The sequence below is a fragment of the Aotus nancymaae genome, unplaced genomic scaffold, assembly GCF_030222135.1.
Source record: "Aotus nancymaae isolate 86718 unplaced genomic scaffold, 86718_ANA_hifiasm-v0.15.2.pri h1tg000049l, whole genome shotgun sequence".
Taxonomy (NCBI): Eukaryota; Metazoa; Chordata; class Mammalia; order Primates; family Aotidae; genus Aotus; species Aotus nancymaae.
Genome location: NW_026988463.1, coordinates 28,413,571 through 28,426,371, shown reverse-complemented (window position 1 = coordinate 28,426,371; position 12,801 = coordinate 28,413,571). Strand labels below are relative to the sequence as shown.

Below are 12,801 nucleotides of genomic sequence, written 5' to 3'. Positions count from 1 at the left end.
CTTTGGGAGGCCAATGGGGGCAGATCACTTGAGGTCAGGAGTTCAAGACCAGCCTGGTAAACTTTGTTGAAACCCGGTCTCTACTGAAAATACAAAAATAGCTGGGCATGGTGGCAGGGGCCTGTAATCCCCGCTACTTGGGAGGCTGAGGCAGGAGAATCACTTGAATTCGGGAAGCAGAGGTTGCAGTGAGCAGAGATTGCACCATTGCACTCCAGCCTGGGTGACAGAGTGAAACTCCAACTCAAAAAAAAAAAAAAAAAAAACCCAGATAATTAACGAGTTTTTATGAGGATGTGGAGAGACTGGAACCCTCACACATGGCTGGTTGGAATGTAAACACAGAGTTATATGATCCAGCAATGTTACTTCTAGATATGCAACCAAGAGAAATAAAAGCATATTCCACAAAAAACTTGTGCATGAATATTCATAGCAGCATTATTCATAGTAGCCCCAGAGTCAACACAACCTGAATGTCCACCAACTGATGACTGAAGAAATAAAAGTGGCATATCCATGTCTTTGTTTTGTGCTGCATCATAGAATGCCCAAGACGAGTAATTTATAAAGAATAGTGATAAAGAACCTGAGCAAGGTCTGTGTGTCCAGCTGGGTGGCTATGTCAGAGCAATGAGGCCCTGACAGCAAGAAGCAGGCTTCCCCTGGGGCCCAAAACCACATCTCATGGCAGAAAGAGGAAGGGCAACACGGAGCAAGAGATGGGGTGGGGTGGGGGCAGAACCCATCCATTTATCAACCGTCCACTCCCTTGATAACTAACGTACTCACACAATAATGCCATTAATCTTTCATGAGGGAAGAACCCACATAACCTAATCACTTCTTAAAGTTCCCACCTCTCAACAGTTGCACTGGGGGTTAAGTTTCCAATACAAGAACTTTAGGGGACATGTTCAAGCCATAGCAATCTGTAAAGTGAAACTATTATTCCTAATAAAAAGAAATAAAATGCCACAGTGCAGATGAACCTTAATAACATTATGCCATGTGAAAGAAGCCAGACACAAAAGATCACACATTATGATTCCATTTATATGACATGTCCAGAATAGGTCATATGTAGAGATAAGATGTAGATTAGTGGTTGCCTAAGGTTGGAGGAAAGGGAGTGATATGGACTGAATGGTTGTGTCCCGTTCCCTCAAATTTATACATTGAAGTTTAACCCCCAGTGTGACTATATTCGAAGATAGGGCCTGGCCGGGAGCGATGGCTCACACCTGTAATCCCAGCACTTTGGGAGGCCAAGGCGGGTGTTTGAGACCAACCTGACGAACATGGTGAAAACCTGTCTCTACTAAAAATACAAAAAAATTAGCCGGGCCTGGTGGGGGCACCTGTAATCCCACCTACTTGGGAGGCTGAGGCAAGAGAATTGCTTGAACCCAGGAGGTGGAGGCTGCAGTGAGTTGAGATTGTGCCAATTCATTCCAGCCTGGGCAACAGAGCAAGACTCCAAAAATAAAAATGAAATACCGATGCCCAGTCCAATGTGAGCAAAAAGGGCCCAGGCATCAATGGTTCTTTTTTTTTCTTTTTTCTTTTTGTTGTTGAGAGAGAGTCTCCTCTGTTACCTAGGCTGGAGTGGTGCAATCTCAGCTCACTGCAACCTCCGCCTCCCGGGTTCAAGCAATTCTCCTTCCTCAGCCTCCCAGGTAGGTGGGACTACAGGCATGTGCTTCCAAACCCAGCTAATTTTTGTATTTTTAGTAGAAATGCGGTTTCACCATGTTGGCCAGAATGGTCTCAATCTCTTCACCTTGTGATCTGCCCGCCTTGACCACATGGATAGTTTTTCAAAGCTCTCTGTTTAGTTCTAATGCATAGCCTGAAAACCAGAGACCCAGACCAACACTCACAGAGGCTCAGAGAGCAAGCTCCAACCTCCGCTCTCCATCTGCAACCAATTATTAAAAAGTCAAAATACAACAGCTTGGCATGAATGTGCAGAAAGGGGAATACTTACACACTGTTGGTGGGAATGTAAATTAGCTCAACCTTTACTGAAAACAGTATGGAAATTTTTCAAAGACCTAAAACTAGAACTACCATTTGACCCAAAAATCCCACAACTGAGTACCTACCCACAGAAAAATAAATCATGTTAAAGACACCTGTACTTGTGTTCATTGCAGCACTAGTCACAATAGCAAAGTCACAGAACCAACCTAAGTATCCATCAATGGTCGACTGAATAAAGAAAATGTTGGCTGGCACAGTGACTCATGCCTGTAAATCCCAGCACTTTGGGAGGCTGAGGCAGGAGGATTGCTTGAACCTAGGAGTTTGAGACCAGCCTGGGCAACACAGCAAGACCCTGTCTCTTAAAAAAAAAAAAAAAAGGAAAAGGAAAATGCACACATATACCATGGAATACTACACAGCCTTAAAAAATGAAATCATGTCCTTTGCAGCAACATGGATGGAGCTGGAGGCCATTATCCTAAGTAAACTAACTCAGAAACAGAAAACCAAATACCACATGTTCTCCTTTATAAGGGGGAGGTAAACAATGGGTACACATGGCTATGAAGATGGAAATAACAGACACTGGGGACTCCAAAAGGGGGGCAGGTGGGTGCAGAGCAAGAGCTGGAAAATTACCTACCAGGTACAGTGATCACTGTTTGGGTAATGGGTACACTAGAAACCCAATCCCCACCAGTACACAATATACCCACGTAACAAACATGTACGTGCCCCCTCGATCTAAAGCAAAATGATAGTTTAAAAAAAAAAAAAAAGATCTGGAAGCCAGGTGATGGAGACCCTGATTTGGAGACCAAAGCAATGTGAGCCATTCCTTCTCCTGAACGCCAGCACAGGGCTTTGGCTGTCTCTGGGCACAACTAAGACAGGGCTCAGAGATTCCAGAAGCACAGCAGGTCTTCCCCCAGGCAGACAGCAGTAGGACACGTGGCCCAGGAGATGAAATGGGAGCCAGACAATGGGGGCCAAGATCTTCAACACATCATCAGACTAACAGCATTCCCTCGGCATGACCCTCTCAGCCCTGAGCAAGGTCTGTGTGTCCAGCCGGGTGGCTATGTCAGAGCAATGAGGCCCTGACAGCAAGAAGCAGGCTTCCCCTGGGGCCCAAAACCACATCCTAAGCCACAGCCTGGGAACTCCACCCTGTCCCAATACTTATTAAACTCTCACATGCAAGGGTGGTCTGTGTCCAGTCACAGACCTGAATAAGACCCTGCTTGGTGGGTGAAGGGAAGGGGATATTCCCAAGGAACAGAAGCAGACACACCACGCAACGCAGGTATCTAACTCCAAAGTTTTTAATCTCAACTCGAGGGCCGGGCCGGGCCAGGAACCTGGGGCCCTGGGCTGTTCTGCTTCTGTGGGCCCCATGCCCAGATCCTGGCCTTGGCTTGTCACTCCTGGGTCTTCAGACCATCATCCTGGGGTCCGCTTCCAGGTTCTCACCACTGTTCCATGACGACTCCTTCTGCTCAGCCTCCTCCCTTACCAATCTCAGGGAGGCTCCTTCACAGCCAATTCATCCTTGGGTCCCCTTCCCAAGGGGATGTCAACAGTCTAGGCTGGGACCCTTGCCCCCAACTCGATCCCCATCACCACAGCCAGTAAAGCCTCTGTCAGGGGCCCTGCCTCTTCACCTGCTGCCTCCACAAGCCCCACCAGGGCCAGGGCCCGCTTCCTCGGGCACTTCTCTGGCCCCAGTGTCCAGCGGGCACAGTGGGCAGCCAGCCGGGGCCGGCCCAGGCGGAACACCTCACCCACTGACTCCGGGCCACCCTGGGGTCCCAGGTGGATGCGGCCCACGGCCTCTTCCAGCTCCTCCTCCAGCCCAGGCAGCAGGAAACGGCCAGCGGCCTCCAGCGCCTCCTCGGCCTCTGAGCCCAGCAGGGGCTGGCCTGGCGGGGGCACGGGCCCCAGGGCGGCCCCACAGCCCCGGCAACCGTGCAAATGATGCAGGACAGGCCAGGCTGCGCCAGGCGACAGGCCTCGCAGGGGCACCAGGTCCATCTGGGCTTCGGCAAAGCTGCCTGACAGCAGGGCCCGGAAGAAAGGGGAGGCGGTGGCTGAGGCCGCTCGTTGGGCGGGGAGCTGGAGGCCTGAGTCCAGCAGGAAGTGCAGGTCGGGCGCTGGGACAGGAGCTGGGCCCAGCAGAGGTTCGTAGAGGCAAGGGGAGGGTGGGTCTAGGTCCATGGGGACTGCCGGTGGGAGCGCTGGGCTCAAAGTGGGAGACACCAGGCCTTGGAGGCAGGATAGGGAGTCCGCGGCAAAGAAGAGGAAGAGCGGGTGTGGGGCTGGCCGGGTCAGCGCTGCGAGGAGGAGGCGGAGGCCACCCTGCTCCAGGAGCAGCCGGCGCCACAGAGAGGGCTTCCTACGGGGAAGAGAGCACCTTTCAGGTGGGAAACGGCAGGCCTGGGAAACACAGCACTGTTCCCCCGACCCCGAAAAGGCACCCACTTCCCACTCACCGGCAGATGAAGGGCAGGGTCAGCGCACAGGCCACTCGGTCCTCAGGGCTCCCGGAGAGCAGCAGGTGCGTGAGGGCCCCGACCCCAAAGGGCGACTCGGCCTGAACTGTCAGGTTCTGCAGTAGCCTCTCCCCTGCGGGTGGAGAGCTTGTCAGGCTGGAGCTGGGGTCTGAGGCGGGTGGGGTGGGTGAGACAGGACTCTGGGCCGGTGAGAGGAAGGAGGGTAAAAACTCGGGGTGAGAAATCAGGGCACTGAAGAGCGAGGGCTGGAGTCGGGACGTTGGGAACCTGAAGTCCAGGACAAGGACAGAAGGTGGGACGGTCAGGGTGCAAGTCCCAGCCCCGGAAGCAGCCTGTGGTCAGGCCACAGCAGACAAGGCGGTCCCTGGCAGTGCTGGGGTGGTAATGGCGCAGGTGGGGAGCAGCCAGGGCAGCGCTGAACCAAGGGAAGAGCCAGGAAAGAGGCACAGACAGGCGGGTCTCGGCTGGGGACTGCATCTGGAGTTAGGGGATCTGGGCCCCAGGGCTTGGGCAGGGGGTGCAGCAGAACTCTGCCTGTGGGCATGCGGACGGGAGCATCCTGCTACCCACCCCCACCCCACTCTGGCGATAGGTTGTCTGGAGGACAGGCTGGGGAGGACAGGTGAGTGGGAAGGTGAGGTTCTGGGCCCACGGAAGCCATGGGGGAGGATGGGAACTCACGCGGGGGAGGGGAGATGGGTGGGCGTGGGAACTCACCCAGCTCTCGGTGCCGGCTGTGAAGAGCGGGCCGGGCACGCGGGGCTGGCCAGTCGTCTGGCGCGACCCCGAGCACCAGCCAGGCCCGCAGCAGCGCGGCGCCATAGCTGCGCACGAAGGCCTCGAGACAGGCGGGGTTGCAGGTGAGGCGTGACAGGATGCGCAGTGCACGTGGACTGGGTGGACCCGGTGCCCCGGTCACATAGGTCAGCAGGCCACACAGGGCCGGGCCGGTCACCAGTGCCCCGCTTGGGTCAGGGGCCTGGGAAAAGCGTGACAGCAGCAGCAGGGCTGGCCCCTCGCGTCCCCAAGGCTCCTCAATGGCGGTGGCTGGGCTGCGGCCTGGAGTGCGCTGGGTGCGAGGTGCCCGCAGGGAGGTCGGGCTGGGGGCGGGACTGGCCGGCTCCGTGGGCTCCAGCGGAGGACACTGCTCAGGAGACCAGTCGGGGGAGATCTCATCAGGGCCCGCAGCGTAGCCCTCGGAGATCAGCCACGACCTGCAGAGGACAGAAAGGGAAGGAGACTGAACCCAGAGCCAAGGTGAAGGGGCAGAGTCCAAGAGCCATGAGCTGTCTTTTTTCATCGCTTTTCATTGTTTTTTTTAAAGAAACGTGGTCTAGCTCTGTAGTTCAGGATGGAATGCAGTTGCAGGATCCTGGCTCACTGCAGCCTTGAACTCTTGAGCTCAAGCAATCCTCCCACCTCGACTTCCCAAGTAGCTGGCACTACAGGTGTGTACTACCACACTCTGCTAATTTTAAAATTTTTTTGCAGATATGGGTCTTGCTATGGTGCCCAGCCTGGTCTCTAACTCCTGTGCTCAAGCAATCCTCCTGCCTTGGCTTCCTGAGAATTACAGGCATGGGCCGCTACATTAGCTAAAAGCTGTCTTGGAGGGAGGCAAAGCCAGGGGCGAGGAGGAGAGCAGAGAAAGGGAAGAAACAGAAGTGAGGGGGGATGGGACCAAATCCTCATTCATCAATTACCGATGCCTGTCATGTGCCAAGCCCTGCTTTGGGTGCTGGGTAGAAGCGCTGAACAAAGCGCCTGTCCTCCTGGAGTTTATGTTCCAGTGAGAGGAAGCAGACAAGTAAGTGAACCATGACTTATGTTAGTGCGGGGCCATGTTAGAGTACAGGGATCATGGAGAAACTAAAAAGAAAATAGGAAGCACTGGGGCCAGGTGTGGTGGCTCACACCTGTAATCCCTGTACTTTAAGAGGCTGAGCCAGGAGGGGGTCACTAGAAGCCAAGAGTTCGAGACCAGCCTGGGCAACAAAGTGACACCCCCCTACATCTCAAATGTTAAAAAAAAATAAATAACCGGCCGGGCACAGTGGCTCACGCCTGTAATCCCAGCACTTTGGGAGGCTCAGGCGGGCAGATCACGAGATCAGGGGTTCGAGACCAGCCTGACCCACATGGTGAAACCCCGTCTCTACTAAAAATATAAAAATTAGCCAAGCGTGGTGGTGCACACCTGTAATCCCAACTACTTGGGAGGCTGAGGCAGGAGAATTGCTTGAACCTGGGAGGTGGGAGTTGCAGTGAGCCGAGAGTACACCCTTGCACTCCAGCCTGGGTGACAGAGCAAGACTCTGTCTCAAAATAAATAAATAAATAAAATAAAAAGCTAGGGGAAGGGAGAGCTGAAATTTTAAACAGGGTGATGATGGTGGCCTCTACTGAGAAGGTAAGATCTGAATAAGGACTTGAAGGAGCTGAGAGAGGAGGGCAGATGGGAGGAAGAGTGTTCTAGGCAGAGAGAACAGCAGCCCCAGATGCAGTATACCCACCTATCATCTGCGAAAACTAGCTAGAAGGCCAGTGCGAAAGAGAGCTGCAGGCAACAGGACTGGTCGGAGAGCTCATGAGAAGGCTGACGTCCAGTGAGCAATGCTTAGTGCCAGGCATGGGGCAAAGGACCCTCAAATCTCTGCAACAACTCTATGGGGCGTGTATGTCACACACAGGGACTCGGACTCCCAGAATTCCTCAGCTTTCCTGGGATGCTTCAGCTCATGAGTGATGACGGTAACAGAGTAAGAATTTGAACTCCAGAACCCACTGTCTTAACCAGCGTACGTCCCACCTCCCAGTGAACTTGTCTGGGTCCCAAAGTTCAAAGGTGCTAGGGTGGAACCAAGGTTAAAAAGTAGATCCAGCTGGGCACGGTGGCTCACGCCTATAATCCCAGCACTTTGGGAGGCCAAGGCGGGCAGATCATAAGGTCAGGAGATCGAGACCAACCTGGCCAACACCGTGAAACCCCATTTCTACTAAAAATACAAAAATTAGCTGGGAGTGGTGGCGAGCGCCTGTAATCCCAGCTACTTGGGAGGCTGAGGCAGAAGAATTGCTTGAACCCAGGAGGCAGAGGTTGCAATGAGTGCAAATGGCACCACTGCACTCCAGCCGGGGCAGCAGAGTAAAACCCTGTCTCCAAAAAAAAAAAAGAAAAGGTAGAGAGGAACGTGTTAAATGGGAACTGACAGGTGGGTGTGTCGTGGCAGGCAATCAGGAGTCTGGGTAATAAGTCTTATTTGGACAGAATGGGGGTGGAGGTAGTGAAGAGGGCCAGGACAGACATAAACCCCATGTCACCATATTGCTCACCCTCCCAATCCTTGGGGCAGGGACTCACCTGAGGCTCCGGAAGCTTCCACCCTGTGCCCGCTCAGGGGTCCGCTCCTCAGGGAAGTCCCAGGAAGCAGCTTCTCTTCCCTCTTCTTCCTCCTCGCCAGCCTGACCACACAGCTGCCCAGCCAGGAGAGGCACAAGTCCCAGAGCCTGAAGCCGGCCCAGGGCCCCAGTGTCATAGAGAAAGCCCACAAGGGCCGCCACGATACGAGGGTGCCATGCGCTGGCACGAGGGTCCCGCAGCAGGCCTATCAGCAGATCCAAGCCACCAGCATCCCGCAGCCGCGCCCGGTTGATGGCCTCGCGACACAGAAGGCACACGGCCCGCACCAGGGGCTGCTGGGAGGCTGGGCTGGCTCCACTGGGACCCCGGCGCTGCTGGAGCTCACGTACCAGCACCTCCACCCCACCAGCATTGCCCAGTGCAGGACGAATCAAGCCCTGGGCACACAGGTTGGCGAGGGTCAGAATGGTTGCCTCACGTACTACCCGCTTGGGGTGGGAAGCCAGGCTGACGAGTGGGCCCAGTCCCCCACCCAGACTAAGCTGCTCAGCACAGGCCCGGGAGCAGCCTCGGCTGAGTTCCAGGAGGGCACGGACGAGGGCTGAGGTCAGTGCAGCGTCTGGGGCAGTGGCCAGGAGCTCGGCCAGCGGGCGCACTGCTCCCTGCTGTGCCAGGGCCAGGCGGTGCTGGGGTGAGTCTGCCAGGTTGCGGAGGGCACGCACCACGTTCTGCAGACACAGCGAGTCCTGGCAGGCTGTCAGACTCTCCACGAGCAGGGGAACAGCACCTGAGGAGGGCAGGAAAGGGGAGCACAGAGGGTGAACAAGGACAGATACTCAAGTCTTTCTTCCGCCCCGAGCCCTAGCTGACCCCACCCTCACAGCCTCTCACCAGCACAGTGGATGTCCCCACAGCTCTCGGGTTCCATGGCTAAGTTCCCCAGGGCACGGGCCGTTCGGTTCTGGATGCTGTCTGTCTTCATGCACTGAAGAATGGTCACTGCAAGGAGAGTTTGGGCTCATGAGGGTTCTACACCTTATTGTCTCTCCCATCAATCACCTGGAGAATGTGGCCTGAGAGGTTTGGGAAGGCTTGCAGAAGAGGCTAATGCTCAGCAGGGCGCAGTGGCCCATACCTGTAATCCCAGCACTTGGGAGGCCAAGGTGTGTGGGTTACCTAAGGTCAGGAGTTCGAGAGCAGTCTGGCCAACAAGGCCAAACCCTGTCTCTTCTAAAACTACAAAAATTATCTGGGCATGGTGGTGCATGCCTGTAATCCCAGCTACCCAGGAGGCTGAGGCAGGAGAACTGCTTGAACCCGGGAAGCAGAGGTTGCAGTGAGCAGAGATTACGTCACTGCACTCCAGCCTAGGTAACAGAGCAAGACTCCATCTCAAAAACAAAAAGAAGAGCTGGGTCTGGAGGGGTACACAGGGAGGTATATGCTAGAAACACAGTGGATGGGGTGTGAGAAGGCATTTCAGGTTTGGAAGTAGCCTTTGCAAAGGCCCAGGGGTAAGATGCAGTGTCTGTGAAAGGCTTCAAATGCCAGGCCAAGGGCTTGACTGTGAAGGCACTGGGGGCCACACAAAGGTTTTATGAAAGGGAGTGACATGGTACAATCTGGCATCCATACGGAGAATGCATTACAGGGGAAAGAATAGGACAGGGGGAGGAGTCAAAAGGCTGTCATAATAGTCCAAGCAAGAAAAGATAATAGCTTGAACTAACCCAGCTACCAGCATCACACAGCACAAAGGTACCAGTCTCTGGGCACAAAGTGGAAGTAGGAAGACAGAGAAGCAGATGGATTCAGAAGATATTTAAAATAGTCGGTGAATGATGGAGGTTATTTAATAATCGAGCCTCTCGTCAAACATATTACAGCCCAGATACATTTTATGTAAATTTTAAATATATTAATGTTTCTCTTTATCCAAGAAATTAAGATGTCATCAAAACTAGCATAATTTCGTGGAGGGCAGGTAGTGACATGTAAACTGCTTTCACGCATTGCCACTAGGAGGCACCAATTTAGCTGGTAATCAGAAAAGCTTCTTTTGCTAAGATTCGTTCTTACGGTGCTGGTTTTTATTATTTTTATTTATTTTTTCCTGCTCCCTAAGGGACTACTGGTTTGTTTGGTTTTCTAATAGATGAGGTCTTGTTATGTTGACCAGGCCGGAGTAGAGGCACAGTCATTGTTCACTGCAGCCTCGACCTCCTGGGCTCAAGTGATCCTCCCGCCTCAGCCTCCCAAGTAGCTGGAACTACAAGCGCTCACCACTGCGCCTGGCTTGTGCTAGTTTTTAATAACTTGAAGTAGCCATGCTTACAATATTTTTATATTCGTGCTATATTTGTCTTTTTTTTTTACCTGTACATGTCAAGGAATATTGGTGCTATATTTGTACTTCGTTTTCTCTCCCCTCCGATATTTTGAGGTTGCTATTATTGCCCTATTTTACAAGGAATTCTAGCCTCGGAAGGGTTAGGTGACTTTTGCAGAACTCCCTTTGTGAACAACTACACCTTCCAGCTCATCAGTGGGGCTTCAGAGCCTTGCACAGGGCTAGACACACAGTAGGCATTGAACTTCTGCTATGAACATCATAACTGGAGGATATGAATCAACTGAAAAAGTCACCAAATAACCCTTTGGCCTCCGCTAGTCCAGCTCCGATAAAAGTCCTCAACAACCAATTCCTACATAATGGCTGTAATTATCTGATCTGGGAGGGGTCAGGAATAATCTATAGAGAGAGCAGTGACGTCATGGGACACAACAGCCTGAGAAACAGGAGCGCTACCCCATCCTAAAGCACGTTATTCCGGGATTTGACACAAAGAACTCCAGACTGCCCAGGAAGTCTAGAGCGAGAGAGCCGCAAACCAAATCTTTCTAGGAAACAGGGGCGGAGCACTTACCCAACGGGAGTATACCTCCGAGTCTGCGCACTTCGGCCCGGCACGCCCCTTCCGTACAGCAGTCGGCTAGGATGCTGAGCGCCAAGTCCAGCGTCTTGCGCAGGCGCACTGGTGGCGAAGGAGTCGCCGACGACACAGAGGGGGCGGGGCCCGATGCGGGGGCGGGGCTAGAAGCTGCTGACGCGCCCGACGAGGGGGCGGAGCCGGGGCCTGCCTGGGACGGGGCGGGACCCGCTGCAGCCGCTCGCCGTAGCAGCGCGAGAAGGGGGCGGAGCCCGCCGCGTGCCCGGAAGCGCTCGATTCCCCCTGCTGCCTTGATATGGCGAGTGCGGAGGGCTAGAAGCGCGCAGCCCAAGGGTGTCTCGTTGGTAGCTGCGTCCTGTTCCCCACCCAGACCCTCCCCGGTCGCCGCCGCGAGCTGCGCGAGGCAGAACGAGAGCGAGTCCGTGAGGGTTGGCTTCGCAGCCGCCATCTTGGCTCGGGCCTCAGACTCCGCCCCGCCTCTCGCCGCAGATCCCAGGGAGCGGAACTGGAAGACAGGGGAGTCGCCGGGCACCGCCTTGCTGACACTGTTTAAATAACGTCGCCGCAGCTTTGCGAGTCGGAAGTTGTAGTTCTTGAACCCGGAAGTCTGTCCTTGCACAGGAGGCACGGCGGTAACCTAATCGCTGCGCGACCTGGGACGCGCGGGCGGTGCATGCGGGAGGTGTATTTCGCGCCCAGCTTCGCACGCCTACCTCGGGACGCGCTGGAGACTCTTCAGGGCCCTCCAGATGCGCTGGGGCCTCCGGACAGCCCGGACGTCCGACTACGGAGCCTTCGTGTCGTGCTCCGCCCTCGGCGTGCGCTCGGCGGTGACCGCCTTTCCTCCTCCAGGCTCGCTTCGCTGCCCCCCAGCGGTGGCGGGGCCCTACCCTGGGACGGACTCCGATAACCCCGAGCCAGGCGGAAAGTGTTGGGTCCTGACCGCGCGGCAGATGGGGAGCCCTTGCTCGGTCAGGGGAAGGAGAGGGTTAAACCTACCGAGACCGTTTGTTGCCGCTTCCTAGAGTGACAAGGGGTTGTGGAATTTTCCGTTTCCGGAGCTGGACCCCGGGGTCCCGAGTGTCCCCCGCTCTGGGCGTGCTTGTGAGCTCAGCACCTGGCATCTAGGAAATGGGGCGCTCTTCACCCGCGGTGCAGTCGGCGGCGCCAGAAGTGGCGAGGCAGAATCTAGACGGGGCGGAGCGGCGGGGGAGCGGGACGTTCGCATCCCGGGGAGCCCCCAGGTCACCCCTGGATTGCGAGTTGGCTCCTCCTGAGCAGCCCTTCCGGGTGTGGCCGGGGCAGCTCTCCGCCCGGAAAATAGTCAAGCTCGGACCCTGGGGAGGAAGAAACTTTTGCCAAGAGCAACTGTCTACAAGCCCCAAAACCAGGTTTTCTTCGAGTGCCGGGAAGTGTGGGCTGACCACAGCCTACCTCCCCAGCTTCATTCATCACCAAGGCAGCCACTCGGGTGACAAGCCTTACCATCGTGCGGAGTATGGCAAAAGCTTCCGACGTGGCTGTGATCTGGTTCAGCACCAGCGGGTACACACCAGTGAAAAACCATACCCCTGCCCGGAGTGTGGCCGTCGCTTCAGCCCTACACCTGTGCCGAGTGTGGGAAGACTTTCAGCGTCCGCTCCAACCTGATTCAGCACCAGCGCGCACACACCGGCTAAAAGCCTTACTGCTGAGGGGACTGCGGCAAGAGCCTCAGCCTTAGCTCCAACCTGTTGCAGCACTAGCGCTCCACACGGGTGAAGAGGCCTCTAAGTGCCTTGTTTGTACCAAGAGTTCTGTGCACAGTTGGAATCTGCTGCGGCACCAGCACAGTCACACAGACCGGAAGCTTGATGCTTGTGTGGCCAGAGCTTCGGCCAGAGCTCCTACCTGCTCGTCCATTAGGTGGCCCACAGCTGTGAGAAGCCCTGCATCCGCCTGGAGTGTGGCAGAGTTAGCCCGAAGCTCCAACCTGGGCCAGCACCAG

At 55.2% G+C, this 12,801-nt stretch overlaps 1 protein-coding gene across 3 annotated transcripts; it reads right to left on the bottom strand.

Annotated features, from left to right (window-relative positions):
* Positions 1 to 3,296: 3,296 nt before the first annotated feature.
* ARMC5 (armadillo repeat containing 5) lies at positions 3,297 to 12,498 on the bottom strand. Of its 3 annotated transcripts, XM_012469926.2 has the most exons (8): positions 12,300 to 12,498; positions 11,814 to 11,938; positions 10,791 to 11,319; positions 8,755 to 8,862; positions 7,864 to 8,650; positions 5,220 to 5,716; positions 4,482 to 4,614; positions 3,297 to 4,384 (listed from the first exon to the last, which is right to left on the bottom strand). In XM_012469926.2, exons 3-8 carry the CDS (start codon positions 11,260 to 11,262, stop codon positions 3,574 to 3,576), a joined length of 2,808 nt encoding a protein of 935 aa, XP_012325349.1. In that variant the 5' UTR covers positions 11,263 to 11,319; positions 11,814 to 11,938; positions 12,300 to 12,498; the 3' UTR covers positions 3,297 to 3,573. The 3 variants fall into 3 exon arrangements, with proteins under 3 accessions (XP_012325349.1, XP_012325350.1, XP_064218759.1); XM_012469927.3 differs by lacking the exons at positions 11,814 to 11,938; positions 12,300 to 12,498 and adding an exon at positions 11,453 to 11,613 and having other exon boundaries at positions 10,791 to 11,321; XM_064362689.1 differs by lacking the exons at positions 11,814 to 11,938; positions 12,300 to 12,498 and having other exon boundaries at positions 10,791 to 11,509.
* Between the last annotated feature and the right edge of the window lie 303 nt (positions 12,499 to 12,801).

Excerpts from the sequence above, each read along its gene's own strand:
- ARMC5 (XM_012469927.3), bottom strand. The coding sequence starts at position 11,489 with ATGCACCGCCCGCGCGTCCCAGGTCGCGCAGCGATTA. Across the intron at positions 5,717-7,863 it reads GGAAGCTTCCGGAGCCTCAG|GTCGTGGCTGATCTCCGAGG; the intron begins GTGAGTCCCTGC and ends TGTCCTCTGCAG. Across the intron at positions 4,615-5,219 it reads CAGCCGGCACCGAGAGCTGG|GGGAGAGGCTACTGCAGAAC; the intron begins GTGAGTTCCCAC and ends CTCCACCCGCAG.